A 19,791-nucleotide genomic window follows, 5' to 3' on the forward strand; every position below is an offset into this window, starting at 1 on the left:
ACCCTCAACAACTAGAGGCTAATAAAAATAAAATAGGCTATGTGGACACCACAAAGGTTAAAGAGACAACCAAGAGCTAGAGCAGGGCTAAACAGCCAGGCTCTTTCCCCTGAACAAGCCTACTTCTTCAAGACTAGGAGAGGTAGTTGTTTTACCTAATGCATAAAAACCAACAAAGGGGGCAGCTCAGGTGGCTCAGCGGTTTAGCTGATCCTGGAGACCCGGGATCGAGTCCCATGTCTGCCTTCCCGCATGGAGCCTGCTTCTCCCTCTGCCCGTGTCTCTGCCTCTCTCTCTCTCTGTCTCTCATGAATAAATAAATAAAATCTTAAAAAAAAAAGAGAGAGATGAAACCAGATCACTATCTTACATCGCACACAAAATTAACTCTAAATGGATTAAAAACTTGAATGTAAGACCTGAAACCATAAAACTTCTAGAAGAAAACAAGTGGGTACGCATTTTAACACAGCAACTTTTATAAAGATAGGATTCCAAAAGCAAAGGCAACAAAAGCAAAAGTAAACAATCACGACTATATCATACTAAAAAGCTTCAGCACAGCAATGGAAATCATCAACAAAATGAAAAGAAAACCTACTGGATGGAAGAAAATACTGTAAATCATGTATCTGAAAGGAGATTAATATCTAAAATACATAAAGAACTCAAACGACTCAATAGAAAAGAACAAACAACCTGATTTAAAAATGGGCAGAAGATCTATACAGACATCTTTCCAAAAACATATGGATCACAACCATCACCAATCATCAAGAATGTGCAAATTAAATGAGGTATCAACTCCCACCTATTAGAACAGTTATTCACAAAAAGACAAGAAATAACAAGTGCTGGCGAGGATGTTGAGAAAAGGGAAACCTTGTGCACTACTGGTGGGAATTTAAAGTGGTACAGCCACTATGAAAACAGTATACGCATTCCTCAAGAAACTAAAAACAGAGGTACCATACAATCCAGCAATTCCACTTTTGGGTATTTATCTGATGAAAATGAAAACACTAACTTAAAAAGATATATACACCCTCATGTTCCTTACACCCCTATTTACAATTGCCAAGACATGGAAACCACCTGAGTGTTCAACAGATGAATGAATAAAGAAAATATGGTGTCTGTGCATGTACGTACACACACACACACACACACACACACACACAGGAATATTATTCAGCCATAAAAAATAACATGAAATCTTGCCATTTGTGATAATATGAACGGAGGGCATTATGCTAAGTGAAATAAGTCAGACGGAGAAAGACAAATACCATATGATCTTACTTATATATGTAGAACCTAAAATAATAATCAGCTCATAGATACAGAGAATAGATTGATGGTTGCCAGAGGTCATGGCAGTGGTTGGGCAAATGGGTGACAGCAGTGAAAAGGTACAAACTTTCAGGAATGAAATAAGTCATGGTGATGTAATGTACAGCATGGTGACTATAGTTAATGATACTGTACTGCATATTTGAAAGTTGCTAAAAAGTAAATCTTAAGTTTCTCATTACACACAAAAATTTGTAACTACATATGGTAACAGATATTAACTAGATTTACTGCGGTGGCCATTTCACAATATATACAAATATTTCATTATATTGTACACCTAAAATTAATGTTATATGTCAGTTTTACCTCAATTTAAAAAATCAACATTCTTTCTTAAAGGGGAAAATATTGTGTGAAAAATGACAAAGTAGGAAAAGCTGTATCCCTTCTGATGTGATGTGATTTAAAAAAACTCAAGACTGCAATGTTGGTTTAGGCTTCCACAATTTGCCCTGCTATACACAAAGGAACCCCATTCAAGAAGAAACTAAAAATCCATTTTTATTAAAATATTTTTGGAGGGAAAGAAAACAACATATTTACATACATGTTTACAAACATTTGCATAAAATGGCTTTTCCTTTCCTTTGAAATATTTTTTTCCAGTTGGCAAAAGATTAAAACATTTATTTACCATAAGCAATGAAAGCCAGTACCTTTATAAATGGTGATATCTCTGATACACTTTACCTGATATGTAAATTGACACCGATGTTTAGAAGAACAATGAACTAAAGTAGTATGGTTGATGATACAACTGCTCTGTTAGGAGATGGTGCTAAATTTATAAGTGCTAATTAAGAATATGAAATACAGTAATTACATACTTAAAGGGTCTTATTCTCCAAGAGGAGGGGGAAAAAGAATAGGAAAGAGTGAGAGGGAAAAAAGGGGAGAGCTGTTGCTGGGGGGCAGGGGAAATCAAGCATTGGAGAACACCACTACAAAGGGAGAATGTGCCCAATCATGTGCCCAAGCAAATATAGCTCTGCTGTGAGGGTATTCTATCTCAAGTTCTAGTTTCCATTAAAAAAATGTTATGGCTAAGGATATCAGAAAATGAACAAATTACCCACTACAAGAAGCTACAGGTTTAGAGCTACGTTGAAAAGATTTCTCTCAGGAAAAAGCAGTCTTTTTGAAACTTTAAGAACAGGCTTTTGTTATTTTTGTTGTTGTTTCCAATATACAAAGAAAAAACTACAACAAAGGAAAGGGAGGATGGACACAGATCAGTATTTTCCTATCTTTATCTTAGAGGAAATATCTTTTTAAATGTTAGAAAATAACAATCATTACAGAATTAAGCCAGTAACACTAGTGCTAATTAACTAAAAAGGGGAAGAGAAACAAATCAATCTTAGTTTTTACTGCTCTAGTGCCCACATAGATAGAAGATAATTAAAACATACAGTATCTTTTTCTTAGGAATAACCTATTTGTTTTCAATAGAGTTTAGATTTTTAAAAATAGTTTTAACTATTCGTGTTTTCTGTCCCATATTTTCATTTATAAGCCTCGTTATCTTCATTTGAAAGAACAGTTTTCTTCACTGAACTTTACAAAATCCTCATGCTCAAAAATCCCACTATCTCTATTTTACTATACAATCCATCTGTTACTTTCTTAAGGGTTTTCCTAGGCTGATCTGCAAATAAGTACAAAACTTGGTAAAGGTTTATTCTTTAAGAATATTAATTGCTGGGCAGCCCAGGTGGCTCAGTGGTTTAGCACTGCCTTCAGCCCAGGGTGTGATCCTGGAGACCGTGGATCAAGTCCCACATTGGGCTCCCTGCATGGAGCCTGCTTCTCCCTCTGCCTGTGTCCCTGCGCCTGTCTCTCTCTCTCTCTCTCTCTCTCTCTGTCTCTCATGAGTAAATAAATAAAATCTTTTTAAAAAAAAAGAATATTAAATGCTATAAGCTCTGTTATAAAAGAAGGAGGTAAAGTATATCTCCTTAATCACACTACTGCTCATCTTGGACAGAAAAACTAAAACTCAGTGAAAAGAACTCCTTTTTCAAGTGTCTAGTTTTCCTAAAATTGTAGAGAAGATGCCAACAATGTAGACATTAAAAAGGCAGAGGGTGTGGGGTATACAAGGGAGAAACTAGCAAGAAAACCTAAAGACTCTAACCAGAAAGCTGCTCATTACCATGTAGCATTGAAATTACTATAAAATTTCTGCTAAAAAATATCATTCTAAGCCATTTTATAGTAACAGTAACTTTAATCATATGAGATATCTGAAGAAATGATGGACAGTATTTCTCCTCTCTTTATCTTAGAGAAAATCTGAAGCTATGATGGACAGACATCTCTACAACTATAGAGGTAAAATTTCCCGCACAGAACTGAAGTTCCTTTCAAGTAATAAACTAGTAATGATTTAAATACAACATATTTACCTATGTTTCTATTATTAAAAAATTATTTAAACCTCCATTTAAAAATAATATCTGAATATGGAAATTTTAAAAATATCTGTTAATGCAAAATCTCTACATTACACTTAAAATATAAATTACAATCAAGTAATTTTGTTTTGTTTTGTTTTGTTTACAATCAAGTAATTTTGAATCCAATGTTAACTCTATTGTAAATCTTGAGTAGAAACTGACATCCTTTAGATACACAATCCAAACTCCAACCAAAATGCCAGACCTAAGTTTCAACCTGTTTTAGTACTGATAATTGGTTTAAATTTTCCCATTCAAAATGTAAACATTTATTAAAAAATTACTTTTGTTAAGAGATAATAAATGTGAGGATTTTTAAAACAGAAAAAAAAATGCAAACCAGGTACTATAAGGTACAATATTTTCCCAATACACAAACAATTCTGAGAACAAAGATTACAAAATTATCAATCGCAATCATGGAAATCATATTTTAAATAGAATCATGGAGATCTTATTTTAAATAGAAATTTTAAAATTTTTAAAAATTTTAAAAGTTTTAACTTTAAAACTGCACCATTGTTTTATCCAAGTTAATTTTCTCTGATAACTGTACCAAGCAGAACTTTTAGGAAAAGACTTACCCTGCAAGATTCATCAAATTAACAAACATCCAGAAATACAACATTATCAAAAACAAGTACTTCACATTAATGGAAGGAGGGGAGCACTTTTTAAACCTTAAAAAGGCCAGGTTCTATTTAAATACTTAATACAAAAGTATAGCATAAGTGGCCTATTGGTGATGGAAAATATGTAAACTTTTCAAAGAGACAATTTTTGATGCTTGTTTTATTTATATCAAGTTATCATGAGATTGTTCACATTTAACACAATTAGCTTCCAGGAAAGACTTTATAAAAAGATATTCCCCATTTTTAATCACTTCAACATTTAGCTTTCAGGAAATGGGCCAGCTTTCTTATGCACTGGAAAAAATCACCTTTGCTTCTTTCTTACACCAGATCTCAACCTATCATTTCGAGATACTTGTAATGCCAAAAGCCTTGTGTGGATTTGGTAAAAAGAAAAAAAAAAAAAGGTAGTTATTTAGATGTAGCACACCTAAAAAGTAACAAGAGTACTTTTTGAAGTAAAAATACTTATATTTATAAACGAATAGTTACTTTGACAGACTCTAAGCTTATTCCAATATGCCACTCTGGAGATTTTGGAGAGTTTCTACGTTAGAGCAATTTAATGTATCCCAGGAGAAAGGCAGACTTATTCTTTTATAACTAACATTTTTCCCCTAAACCGTATTATCCAGTCTAATAACGCAGTTGATTTCTGACCATGTCCAGTAAACAAATACAACCCCAAAAGGTCAAGAAATGTCCTGTCATGTACTCAAAAACATAGAATCTGAAGGCACCACAAGGCAAGGCAATTGCACTGTCGGAAAACACTATATATACACACTCTGGTATTTCTACTTAAAAAATACAGAGATGTTTTAAGATGTTATTTTATAATCAGGATAACTAATTAAAATATATTCCTCAAATATTCTATTTCTCTGATGGGAAAATATTTGTGCCATAATAATAATCTTAGAATGGCCCTATAAACAGAACTACAAACCTGCTTAAATTCATTTCTGTTCCATTTCACAAACCAGATCAATAGAGCGTATATTTCAGACACAAAAATCACAGTTTTTATGTGAGAAAAGAAAGAAGATTGATAATTAACATGTGCCTAAAACGGATGTTTCTCCCATTAGTTTTTAAACATACAAAACTCAGTATTCTTAATTCAGAAAAGATATCAAAGTATAAAAGATAAACTTATAATGCAATTTAACGTAGAGTTTATTCAAATTATAAACTCCATATTCCTGAATCCTTAATAAAAATCACAAAAAATTATTTATTTTTTAATTAAGTAAAGCTCAATGCCCAACATGGCGCTTGAACTCACACCCCCGAGATCAAGAGTCACATGCTCTACCAGCTGCTCCAGCCAAGTGTCCCAAAAGTTTAAATAAGAATCATAGAAAAATCTTTGGGGAAATTACCCAGGAACTAAATTTACCCTTACAATCAATGTTAGTAAAGGCTAATTCTGGTCCCTGATTATGAATAAGCAGGTCTTGGTAAGAAATGAGAAAGTAGGATCCAAGCAGTTAATAATCCATAATTTTGGTTGAACCAAATTCCATGTAATTTCTACCAAAACAGATAACCCATTGTGTCTTTCTTAGGTTATTTAGATAATGGACCTATATTACTTTTTTAGAAGAAAAGAACAAATAGATCTGGTAGTACAATTTCCACCTAAAATATTTAGCTTGTATTTTTACCTAAGTCTTTTTACTGTGAATCTTTCCTTTGCTATGAAATGAAGCTAAGGAAATTAAATTGAACATGGATGCAATTATGAGACAAGCTAAAATAGAATACTACAATACTTGTTTTAGATCTTGTTCAAAATAATAATTTTTTTCTAAGATTTTATTTATTTATTTGAGAGAGAGTACAGAGGCAGAGAGTAAGGGAGAAGCAGAATTTCCATTGAGCAGGAAGCCCAACGTGGGGCTCGATCCTGGGATCCTGGGATCATGATCTAAGCCAAAGGTAGATGCTTAACTGAATGAGCCACCCAGACACCCCAATTATTGTCTTTTTAAAAGAAATCTTTCATATCTAGCATGAGTACTAGTAATGACTTATTTCCAAAGTCAAAAGTATTTTAGGTGGTCCCAGAAAGAGACTCTGAAGACCAGGATTTTAAGACAAGAAGCTTATTTAGGAGTTAATCGTTAATCCCAGGGAACACTGATAAAGGAATGGAAGTGAGACAGTGAAGAGGGGGAAGAAAATAAAGAGTACATATTTAAGTTTCCTGCTGTGGGCAATGAAGTCTTGTCCCACTGGAAACTCTAGGAGACAATGTGAAACATGCCTCAGAGTGTCACCAGAAGGGCAAGGAAGCTAGAACAATTATCTTCCAATTTTCCATCCGTCACTAGCTGAGGGCTGCTCCCTGGGCATTATCTTCCTAGCACTTCCAGTCTCCCCTGTGTACAGGTGAGAAAAAAAATCCATGGAAGAGTCACAGGTGTTTGCAGAGGAGCTGAATTCTTATCCTCGCTCTGATACTAACTAGCCATGCAAACTTACCTAAGTCATATTATTTGTATGGGCCTGCCTCAGGTTCTCTATCAATAAAAATAAGGCAAAAATGTCGGGCATACTTATTGAGATTAAGAGGAAAGAAAAGGTTGTGTAACTTTTAAAAATGAAAAGTACAATATATTAAACAAGGTATCTTATTATTGTCATAAAAAAAAATCAAAGGTGGAAAGTAGTTATATTATTCAATTCTAACTCACGTCAATAAAGAAAGAAACTCTGCTCTAAGAAAGAGCAATGACTTGTCTCAGGAAATCAGTGGCAACTCACCGGCAAAGGTGAAAATGAATTCCAGTGAAAATGAGTCCACAGTATCTTTCTACTTGAGAGTTGGCTGAACATGTCATTAGGCAAGCAGCTAACGCAGATTCTAATTAATTGTCTTTAAAACTTTATACCAAATGCCAATAAACACCAAAAGATATTGCAAAATATGAGCTAAGAACCGTGGGCCAGTGGTTTCAAATTCACCAGATCACTTACATACCATTCATTTCATTTGGCACTACAAAGAGCCTGCGAGTATTAAATTCTACCATCTTTTAAAATTAGTAAAGAAGCTGGTTTTCACAATTAAAACTGAAAATGGAAAAAGTCAATTTAAAAAAGTGCTTCCAATTAAAAGGTTTATGCTTTCCTGTCTTTCAGAAGACACTTCATCTAAAGATTGCCTTTGGTTCTCCTTGCTTTAAAATTCATCAAAATTGAACAAATACAAAACTGAATGTCTCTTTTGTTAGATTCAAATCAATAAATTTTAAATGGAAAGAAAACTTCAGGAAAAAATTTCCATTTATAAAATGTTTAAGCTAAAAATATATTTATTAAATCTTGTTCAACAGTCTAAGTACTTATTTTAAAATCTCACCAAACTCTATCATTGGTATGTCATTTGTATATCATTCTCATTTTTTTTTAGTTTTCATCATGTTTTATACTTTTTACTTTCATCATGTTTTATACTTTATACTTTTATAGATAACATCACATTTAGTAAATAATTCAGAGAATATTGTGGTCAGAAAAATAAAAATATTTTCTACAAGTTGCACTGGCAGATTTAAAGATCAGAATTCAGGTCTTGCTCAATGCTGAATACACTTGGACTTTAAAAGCTTAATAATGGTATTTATATGCTCTTTGGTTTCATTATTACAATGACAGGAAAGAAAAAGGACTACAGCTAGTAAAGTTACAACCTCACCATACAGTATGAAATATGCATTTAAACATAACTTACAATTTATAATGAAAAATCAACTGTATTATATTATGGCTTTCAAAATCAGAAGAACTGGCTTTTAAAGTTTTTTCTATTATTTTATAGGGTGAAGGCCAAAACATTACATTAGAATTAAACACATACACACATACACAATTAATGTGATACATCTTGGGCACAAACCACTCTGAAATCCCTAGAGAACCTTGAAATAAATGACAAATCTAAAACTCTAAAATTACTGACATACTACCCCAACAAGCAGCATGTATCAATAAACTCATGATAGGCAAACAAGTTCCATCCACAACAGTGACTTTAAAAAGGCAGAAGTCCCAGTTAGCAGCATTACCTAAGGGTACTTTTACCAAATGTACAGCACAGTCAGTGATAATAGGGTGACACAATACTCAGTTATATTTATAGAGTAAGAGAGAAAGAAGGCAGAGAGAATTTATCTGCCAGCTCCTCTTGATTCCCTTCCTAGTATTCTGACATTCACAGGTGTAAAAAGAGCAAGCTCCCTCAATACCCTTTTTCTGCTACGGATATGGCTCTGTTTTAATGTTCAAGAAGCACCTGTTTAAGAAAGTCAAGTCATTGATTTGAAAACCAACTTAAATTTATTTTAGTAAATAGAAACCTCTAGCTTGTACTTAAATGTTTTAATTAAAACAAAAGTATATTTTCATTCTGAGGGTCCAGTGTTCCACCACTACCAAGCAACAATCATCAATTTATAATCTATGTTCAAAGTGAGTGCTAAATGATCAAAATTAATTTCTATTGAAAAATTATTGCCCTTAATAGTTTTATACACATGAAATAAATTCCATTTTATTTGTACTAATTCCATTAGCTTTTTTTCAGCTTGGTATTCCATAATTTTAGATCTACACCAATAATATACCCATGTGATGCTGATGCTGATAGTATAGGATCCTACTTTGAGAACCACTGATCTAGCTTTTGAGTACTTCCAATGTTTTTTGAGGACAGAGTTCATTTGGATTTAGAAATTCTCACAGAGAACATTTAATGTGGAACCAGAAACTTCCATTTCTTACTTTTATCATTTAGAACAACACAGAACAATCTTATTTCTTCCTATACATGGGAGTCACTCAAATATTTGAAAAAAAAAATTCCCTCTCTTTAAACTTATCTTCTCTAAAATAAGTATTACCAATTTCTTTGACTGGATCCCACTCTGCATAGCATTCAGGACTTCCATCATTCCAGATGCCTCCCTATGAAGACTATAGTTCATAACATCCCTCTTAATATGTGGCACTTACAATTTAACACAATAATATAAAAGCTTTAGACTGAATGTCAGAGTGCCCGTGGCTTATTACACTTGCTAATCAATAATAGTCCTATAACCACATTAGGACTTAAAAGTCAACTGTACCATAGCACTTCCCAACTGTCAGTCGATGGACTAATACTACTCTTCAATGAAGTTTTCATTGATCCAGAGTAAATGAAGACAGAACAGTGTTGTAATTTTTCCATCAACTTAAAAAGTTGCTCAAGTTAAAAAACCGTCTTTTATTCTGAGTTTATGCCCTTCCTAAATATTAGGGGTTTTGGTTGAGGGGCTGAATACTAAAGGATTGTGATAGAAGATGGTAGTTATTTTTCCAAAGTCTTTACTTGGCAAAATAGAGTCCTACATTTCACAGTCTCTCTTAAATTATTGGTATATGTCCTAGAATACTCAGGTACAAAGGTTCATCTTATCCAACCTCTAATACCTTCTAGGTAGCCAAGTGCTTAGAATAATCTTTATAATTTCCAACAACCAATCACAACCTCTACTCATCATTCTTTTCATTAATTTATGGCAGCAAAGCAAACCTCTCAGTGGTCCACGGCAAACAAAAGGGCTTCAAAGTGCTTTAAAATATTAGTTCCTAAGACTTCCTAGTTTCCTTTACCTACTTCCACTTCCCATTATAATTCTAAATAACACTCAAACCCAGCCAAGTAGACTACATCAAATTAAGAGAGGATTAGGAAGGTAGACACTTGGAATCATTTGCTGCAGTTTAAATTACTAGCCAGTAATTTGAATTACAAGTAAACTATACGATCTAGGACTGGAGACAGTAAACTATGACCCACAAGCAAATCCAAGAGTCTTTCTTTGTGAAGTTTGAGCGAATCAGCCACACCTACTCACGTACACATTGCCTCTGGCTGCTTTTGTGCTACAGTGGCAAAGATGAATAGTTGGAACAGAGACCCTATGGCCTGCAAAAACCCAAAATATTAGGAACTGGTCTTTCACACAAAACATCTGCCAACCTCTAATCTAGGGCAATGGACAATATTCACTACCAAAGAAAACTTTGTGACCTGCAACAATGATCAGTAACGAACTCAGGACCTACCATCCATAATGGAATATCTAAATATGAACACTGGAGTATCTGGATAGTCTTTTATCCTACTCTGTGTGATGATTTGTTGCCCACCCAAGACAAAGTATTTACTTACCTGCTCACTGAGCTAATCTTTAACATATATTTCTCAAGGATTCACTAGTAGAATAGTGAAGAATCCATGAATATACTGCTCTGTGCAATCTACGGTTAAAAAAAAAGTTGCTGCAAATAACTCAAAAGTATACAATATAGAAGAAACTGTACAGAACTACACAATAACTTCCTTTACATTTTAGATTTCAAATACAAAACACTTTCAAGGCACTTAAAGTAGAAAAGTTTAAGTTCAACAATTTAGGTAACATTAACTGCATTAAATAATGCAAAATAATTTCCCTTTTGTGTTAAGAAAAGACTTTCATTTTTACGTATGTAGAGTTGAAATCAATATAAAACTTCTAATTTAACGATGTAAGTTTTTAACATACTAGAATGTGCTTAAGAGATCACCTCCACATTTTACAGATGAGACCATCTCGATACAACATGAAATATTTATGGTAAGAGAACTAATTAGTGGCACAGACAGAACTAGAACTCACTACTCAACTATCAATTTGGAACTCTTTATACTTCATGACTAAGTATGAAAGAGATGCTCATATCCTAGGAAAGGGTGGAGTGATGTTGAAATATTCTAGAGTTTTAAATGTACAGTAAACATATTCACAGGGGTACAGCCCACTTAACCTAAGCAACCCTTTTGTGAATTTTATTGATCAATGAACTACAAAATCACAGAAGGAAAAAAAAAACTGATTCATGGTAAAGCCACTCTTATTAGAATGATGAAAAAGAACAACCAATTATATGCTTAACAAATTATCAAAAATTTTTAAAAATCATAATCAGTAAGTGGGGAAGAGGCAGTATGAGGGGTATTCATGTATTATTAATTTGGTACAAACTTGCTGAAGGGTAATTTGGCCATATTTTAAAGTGACTAAAAAGTTCTCACCATCTAAAGCAAATATCCCACTCCCATGAATATATTCTAAATAACTAGTCTATTATAGAGTTCAAATTTTACATACAAAGATGGCCATCCCACTATTATTTATAATTGTGAAATATTAGAAACAATCTAATATCCAAAGAGAGAACTGGTTCAATCGTGGTGTATATATTCATACAATAAAATATCAGGCAGCCATTTTTTAAAAATCACATTTTCAAAGACATGGGGGAAGTACTTAGGAAGTCAAGTTATAAAAAGTAGGGTATACAACTATATGGTCAGTATAATCTCAATTTTGTTATGCACACACACAAACACATATACACACTCATACATATAAATAGCATAGACAAAGACTGAGAGGAAATACAAAAAATATTAACAGTGTTATCTCTGGATAGTGAAATTGAAGATAATTTTTTTCTCTTCTTTAACCTTTTCAGTACTTTCTAAATTTTCTATAATAATCATGTATCAGTTTTATACTCAGAAAATAATAAAAATTCACTCTGCAGTCAATTTTGAAATTTTTATAGTCTATATAATAAATAAGGAATAAATATTTATAGTGCTCAAAAGTATACCTAAATGATGGGAAATAAATCATTAATATGTAAGAGTATAATTTCCATACATGTATAGAGGATAATTTTGAATCCAAAAGATAACATCATTTTTTCTCAACTCTTGAGTATAGAAAGTTGATACTTAGTAAATAAGAAATGCAAATCTTTAAATAAAATTGGTGCAAGGCATCTAAAAATTGTGCTATTCTGGCATAACACTGAAGATACAAATGCTCTCCAATGTAATGTAGATACCCATGTTAGATTGAAATAGGTATAATCTAGTACATGCATGGTGGCCAATAATTAACTAATCAAGTATTTTTTTTCTCCTGAAGTGACTAGAAATGGTCTATGCTAAAAAAAAGAAATACAACACCATACCATTATTTTAGTTGGAAGAGCCGCACCAAAAATGACAAAAAATTTGTAAAACTATAAGAAAATCCAGTGGTTTTTTGTTTTTGTTATTGTTAACAATTTCTTGCTAAAAATTCAAGTAAGAGAGTCAAATTGCTTAAAGCACTAAAAAAGCACAGCAGTAGTGTATGGTCTGCAATGATTTGAAAATCACTAAGAACACTCTTCATTCAATGTTTCCTCATTTGCAGACTACTGCCTATCAAACACGATCTTTGAAGGGAAGGACTACATCTGTGTACTTTTACCAATCTTGAATTTATATTCTATTACAATATAGTAATGACACAAGGTGATGTCACACACAAAAAAGGCAAACTGTATGTAATTTTAAAAACTAACTTGAAAATATGATTCTAATATCTGTGATAAAAAATCACATAAATATGTAAAATACAAAATGCATCCTAACATATTTTTACATGAGCTGAAGTTTACCACTTTTAACATAAAAATTCTGAGATGGAATTAATAAAAAAACAATTTTTCATATGTACCACAGAGCAATAAGTTTAAATCAGACTATTTTGAGTTGTGTAGCCCTTTATTAGCAACTAAAATAGAAGGTATCTGTTGTACAACACGGGTAGTAATTGACTATAACTGGAGATTTATTATATTCTAATACAGATCATTTATAAATGCAATTTCTTTATTAAAAAGCTTCCACCCTTTTTTTGTTTGTTTGTGTACAATTTGCAAAACTATTCTGAAAGCGGAATATATGTGCACAAGTCTGCAAAGAGTGCAAATTTAGGATATGGTAAATGCTTTACAAGTTACTTTCCAAAAACTGCCACAACTGGGCCTTCACATTACCATCTTTTTTGATCAAAATATTTTGATGCCAGCCTTCCTTCCACTGCCCTATACTATAAAGCATTTTTTAATGAATTGAAATTAAGGAAGGACTACACCTACTAGAAAAGAAGAGAAGAAAGTTCTATTAGTTTGAGGTTTCAGAATCCCCCCAAACCAGGACCAGTATCTTGGTAAGGGCTAGGCTGGGACCCCGGACAGAGAATGAGTATGTGCAGGTGGCATCCCTGAGGATTCAGAGCTTCAGTGGACCGTGAGTGCTCCCGCTGCATAACTCACTGAACTGTCTTGCCAGTTTCTACACTGGCTTGACTGGGCATAATTCAAAAAGGAAAAGCTCATATTCATTCCATTCTTCTGGAGCTCTGTGATAGCCTAGGGGAAAAAAAAATTGGTTATGACACACCTTACATAAAAAGTGAATACTCTTTGAATGTGCTGGTAGCTTAACTTTGTCCACTTTACAACTGAAGCCTTGATTTTTTACTCTTTTCTTAATTTGTTTCTTGAACTTCTTATTGTATCAATATTAAACAGGAAAAAGAGAATTCCTTATTTCATTCTCTCAAATAATTTCCCCTAGTCTAGCTTCTTGATAAATATGTTATCTTCCACACTACCTTTGTTATATTTAATAAGGCCACTTCAAGAAAAATATACCTTTCTCCTTTCTCTAAACCAAATCACAGCCACTTCTGTCACTTTGAAATACTGTCTCTTCTTTGTCTGACTTTGACTAAATTTGAAATATATATAAATTAATTTCCAGATCTAAGAATTAAGCCAGGATTTTTACTTTAATTATTAGGGGCTGGTTCATCATTTATTTTTTTACAATTTTATTTGAGCCAATACAGACTTTAGGAATTGGTGTAGCTTAGTTTAAATTTCAATAATTAGTTTATGCCCTTAACAGGCTTTTCTTCCAATCAATACCACTAAGAGAAAACCATTTCTAAAAACCCACAATGTACTATCTTTCAAATTACACTAAACGAACACTGTAGTGTAGGTTGCTACCCTACCTATTCTAGGCCAACATCATCTTCTCCATTATTTTCTGTCTCTCCAAACAATAAACACAACTATAAGAAAATCCAGTGGTTTTTTTGTTATTTTTGTTTATAGTTATTGCTTCCTCTTCCGATTCCTGAGTATACATACACTTTCTTAAAAAGTCTCATATTTTCTTTCAGGAAAGCCACAGTGTTTTATTTATTAGAGGAAAAGTTAATATTATTATCTCTTTCAAAAAGTCAGCTACTTGAAACTTCCATCTCTTATTATTTACATGAAATTTTGTTGTAAGAGAAAAATGTATACATGCTGTCTTGTGTTACATTTTATGAATATGTGAAGTTCAAAAACAGAATCTTCCATTTATTATTATAGAGTCTAGAACATTAAATAAAACAAATAAATTTATAAGGTTACTTATTATCAAAGGTTACTTTTGTTTATTTTTGTAAAGACTATATTGGAATTGGCTGTGAGTCAAGAGAAAAACTAGGTTTCTATTCTAAACAATTTTTCTATATTTAAAGAGAGTACTGGCCTATCTTGCATTAACAAATAACTTTATCCATGTAAGCAAAATAATGAAAAACTTAATTATTTTAAGGTACTAGAAAGGAAATTTACTATATGTACCTAAAACCAACGCTCATTAATAAAATATCACAGATGATAAGAATTAAGATATTTTGAAACATCATTGGATCAAATGTTAAAATGTTAAAAATCAAGCCTTCCTAAAGATACTCACATTTAATAACACCCCAATGGGATGTCTTCCACATATAGTATTATGGTATTTCTTCAAGTAATTGCTAAAAGATACAGGGTCTAGTTGTTCTATAATACTCATACCCTAAAAAAAAGAAGAGAAAAAGAAAATGAAAGAAAAAGAAAAAGGTACACAACTTATTATTTCATAATTATATTTTAAAACTGTTACTAAGAGCCAAACATCATAATTTTTCAATTAAGGAGAAGTAAAGAAAACACATTAAATAATCCTTGTGAAGTATCAAACTCATTCATCATAGGTAATCTTATTATAGTCAGCTCTCAACAATATGTACACTCCATTAGCAGAAAACTTTCAGTACTCAGTTTAGTTTTTTCTGATCTCCTGCTGTTTCCACACCACTATCATCAGTCATTACTTAGTTGACAATCCTCAAACATTTCACAATCTTACATCTTTCTTATATAAACATATTTACAAAAGTAAATCTGTTGTGAAAATTAAATTTTCTATATGGCTGTTTTTTCCCATAACCATTTTATTTCTCTTACCACTGGCATAAATAATTAAGAGTTTACTGTAATTTAGCTAATTCCATAACATACACTTAAATATCAAGAGTGTGCAAGGCATTCTGAATTACCAGGTTAAAAAACGAAGATACCAGTAAGAAAATGGTTAATACACTTTAATTAATTTAAAGCTCATAAAAGACAAATGCTTAAGCAAAATAGGCCTTTTATGAACCTTTTTAAAAAGTGTTTTATCTCTTTGTGCGCCTAGGTGGCTCAGTCAGTTGAGTGTCCAACTCTTGGTTTCGGCTCCAGTGATGATCTCATCAGGGTCATGGAATCAAGCCCTTTATCAGGCTCCACACTCAGCAGGAAGTCTGCTTGAGATCCACTCCCTCTGTCCCTCCCACCCTTCTCATGCTCATGCTCACACACGCATGTTCTCTCTTTAAATAAATAAATCTTTTTAAAAAAAAAAGAAAAAAAAAGCTTTTCATCTCTTTATACTTCCAGCTAGAATGCTTTAAGATTTTGAGAATCAAAACCTTTAAGACTACTATTAAAAAAAAAAAACTACTATAAAGACAACCACTATGACTTGGGTAATTATTCACACTAAATTCCATACTCTGCAAATGCATTCAAATAATGTATTCATAATAAAATAATATAGAGCAACTTTAATCAAGCAAATAAATCAATGATTCTCACTCATTCATTCACCAATTACCTTACCTTGTTTTCTTATTGAGGTAAAATATTTTACATTTGAGTTCAACAAACTGGATTAACATACTTTGAGAGAAATGTAAATGATGGTTTAACTAGGGAATCAACTGATATATTTTGTGTGGTTTTTAAATTATATTTCAACATGTTTTAAAACAACTGCAGTAGAAAAGCACCTAATCAGATGAACACATCTGAAAAATGACAGTAATCAGTAGGTGACATAAAAATATGGCAGTGGCAGCATCAAATTTAATTTTATAAAGAACTTGTTTTCAGAGCATCCAAGTTGTTCATAAACATCATCACACTTTCCTGCAAATATGTAAGACAGATAGGTGTGTGCATGTAATCAACTTTCATTTGATTGCACATCAATTAGCCACTTCTAGATTTGTCGACAACCAGTGTATAATGCTAAGCTGTTTTCCCCGCAAATTAGGAGGCTTCCAGGTCTACAGTCTTCAGTGACATTTGGTACAAGTTCAGAGAAATATGAACAAACTTAAAAACTAAACCTAAGATAAACAATAGTATAATTCTAAAGAAAAATCACACAATATATTTCCGAGCCAAGTAGTAGTGCAGAGATGAAGTTAAACAAATCTCTTCCACATATATGGATAATCAAGATAAAACTCCCTAAAGATGAAGGTACTGAGGCATAAATCAGATGAAGAGCTTGCCTCTAAATTTCTAATCCGAGGCTATTTCTCACTGACTAGTCTGCCTCATGTAGCATAAGAGACATACTAACAATTCTTAAGAAGTCTCACATAGCTATAATTTGTACACACATTTTAAGGAACTTTTAATGTTCCTGAATTAAGTCTAGGACAGTTTACTTTAAATAGAATTCTACTCATTAATACATGATATGACACTGAGGTTCTGATATACACCTTAATGTTAAAATCTTAAAGCACATCTTAAACAAACTTACCACATTTATAAACTGATGTGAAGAATTCAGAAACAGGAAAACTAATGAAAAAATTTGTTGAAAACAAAGAACTCACGAAATTTCGTATAGAAAGATAAAAAGGTCATTAATGCAGAGAAGACACTACTAAATAAAGCGTTTGAAATTAAGGTATAGTGGTTAAATTATAAGAGGGAAAAGAAAAAATGGAGATGATGGAAGTTAAGGGATTAAATTTGAATTTTTAATTCCCTAAAGTGTGTTACGTACCGACTCATGCAAAAATCAATTCCATTACGATCAATTCTCTGACAAATAAAGACAATGAACAAGTATGCATTTTTATAAAGAAGGGATATAGACAAAAAAATAAGGCTTCCCTCATGAGTGAAATTCTCCAATTGGAAAATTCATACAGTATGCAAACAACAGCAATAAAGATAGGGAGAAAGAGGACATCCATTAAGTAATACAGAACACTGGCAAATATAGTTTTGTATACATTTATATTTTGATGCTAACAATTTTTAAATTATTATTACCAAAATCCCAAGAAGATGAAAATGCTAATTTGATACTACTGCCAACTGCCAAAATTCCAAGAAGAAGAAACAAAGCACTTCTCAAATATGCTTAACTCTTCTATTCCTTAAAATACTGGAAGATATGATCAGGGAATCTAAAGTCTAGGAGATGAAAATCTTGCTTAGGGCCTAGCATATTGAGAATCTGTTCACATGAATTTAAATCTAATATGAAACAGTGGAGATCTAAGATACAAAGCAGACATCGTAAACACCAAAAGCCAATATCCAGTACGATTTGGGTTTCTGAGAAATTTAGCAGCTTCAGCAAGAAATCCTCAGATTGAAAGGTAACTCCCCACCTTGAGGGGGACAAGCGCAGGCAGAGGGAATCTATCATGCTGACTCTCCAAGTAATGAGTGAAAGCTTCTAATGTTAAATCCCAAGTGACAATCCTAAACTGAATAGACAGTTTTAACTGACAGAGTTGCAAATTCAGGACTCTGATAAGACAATAAAGATCTTCCCTTTTAAAAAAAAAAAGTTTATATATAATAAAATATTTAATTTAATTTTAATTTAATTTTAAATTCTATCACCCAGAAGCAATCTCCCTCTAAAGTAACAAACACAAAAAGAAAAGTATTTTAGAGGCAAGATGGGAAACGGAAATATTGTGCTTTCTGTAAGAGGCATCAAGATAAAATCTTATAGTGAAAGAAATTTTGTGGGGGAAAAAATCACCCTAAAGATAGCAATGCTAAGAAGCAATGTACTAACAAATAACTATCTTAAAAGATATTATAAAACCTTATACCAAAGACTACTAAAGAAACTACTGGTCTGAGTTCAAGGAAGCAGTATGAGTAGATAAATCTGAACAATTTCACTTTGAAAAGAGTAGAAAGAAAAGTAGCTGAAGTTCAATAATTGAAGTGACTACTAATAAATCTGGAAGGAAAATATATTATAAGGATGACTACAATCCCATTTTCAGATTCTCTTTGCTAAATGCCCATAATGAAACATTGGTCTATATAAAAAGTGCAACAGAAAAAATAACATGATCGTGTAATACATAGATATAAAATACATATGTATGTACTTATGTATGGTTAATGTTTCCAGTATGTAGTATCAAAAGTTCACAAAAATCAATGTCTTAAAATACGTTCTGCTTTATAATTACTGAAATTACAAAGTACTACATACCAAAAATATGATCAGCAGCCAATACTATTTTAACACTTCCAGAATATACATCTCCTGTAACTCATTACTTTTTTCCCCACTTAATAACATTTAGAAGATCCAGTTTATTTTCCTACAATTTTTATTTAGATATTTTTTTCACATCATTCAATTCCAAGATATTTAAATTCTAGATGTAATTATTTTGTAATAAGAGGTACAGCTATTTTTCTTTTGTTTTAGAACTTAGAAACAGACTTTTCTGATAACTAAAAAAGAGCCAAAACTAATTAATTAACTAATTTTGAACAGATTATACCTCAGATTTTATACTTAATTTTTCATCCTATCAAACTTTCAAGATGTGTAACAACTACAATTCAGAACTACTAACATGTTTTAATACTTATATAGAGAACCATCCAACTATATTTGCTTTAAAAAGACTACATATAGAAATTCAGATACTGGTTCTCAAAAGAATGTAATTACTTTTAAATGGCACTTTAGAAAAGGAATACACAGAGGGATTCACCATTTGGTTATATAAATCAATTAAGAAAATATATAAATATATATATATACTATATATACACACACATACAAACATACATACATACAAGACTATATGTATAGACCTAATCATTCGTATTACTCTTATTCTTATTTTAATCCATTTACTCTAACCTGCAGAAGTGAGTTATAACTTCAATTAAGAGTATGCTAATAAAAAACCACAACACTTATAAGCCATTTAAAAATTCTATATATA

At 32.1% G+C, this 19,791-nt stretch overlaps 1 protein-coding gene across 3 annotated transcripts in view; it reads right to left on the bottom strand.

Annotated features, from left to right (window-relative positions):
- Window positions 1-1,844: 1,844 nt before the first annotated feature.
- MEMO1 (mediator of cell motility 1) overlaps window positions 1,845-19,791 on the bottom strand; it is a 129,881-nt gene continuing 111,934 nt past the window's right edge. For 2 of the 3 annotated variants that reach the window (XM_055327040.1, XM_055327041.1), the window contains 2 exons: window positions 15,156-15,260; window positions 1,845-13,765 (listed from right to left, as the gene is read on the bottom strand). In XM_055327040.1, coding sequence (XP_055183015.1) covers window positions 13,634-13,765; window positions 15,156-15,260 — 237 coding nt within the window. In that variant the 3' untranslated portion in view covers window positions 1,845-13,633. The remainder of the gene's footprint in view (window positions 13,766-15,155; window positions 15,261-19,791) is intronic. The other variant, XR_008664704.1, reaches the window with a different exon arrangement.

The sequence above is a fragment of the Nyctereutes procyonoides genome, unplaced genomic scaffold (genome assembly GCF_905146905.1).
Source record: "Nyctereutes procyonoides isolate TBG_1078 unplaced genomic scaffold, NYPRO_anot_genome, whole genome shotgun sequence".
Lineage (NCBI taxonomy): Eukaryota > Metazoa > Chordata > Mammalia > Carnivora > Canidae > Nyctereutes > Nyctereutes procyonoides.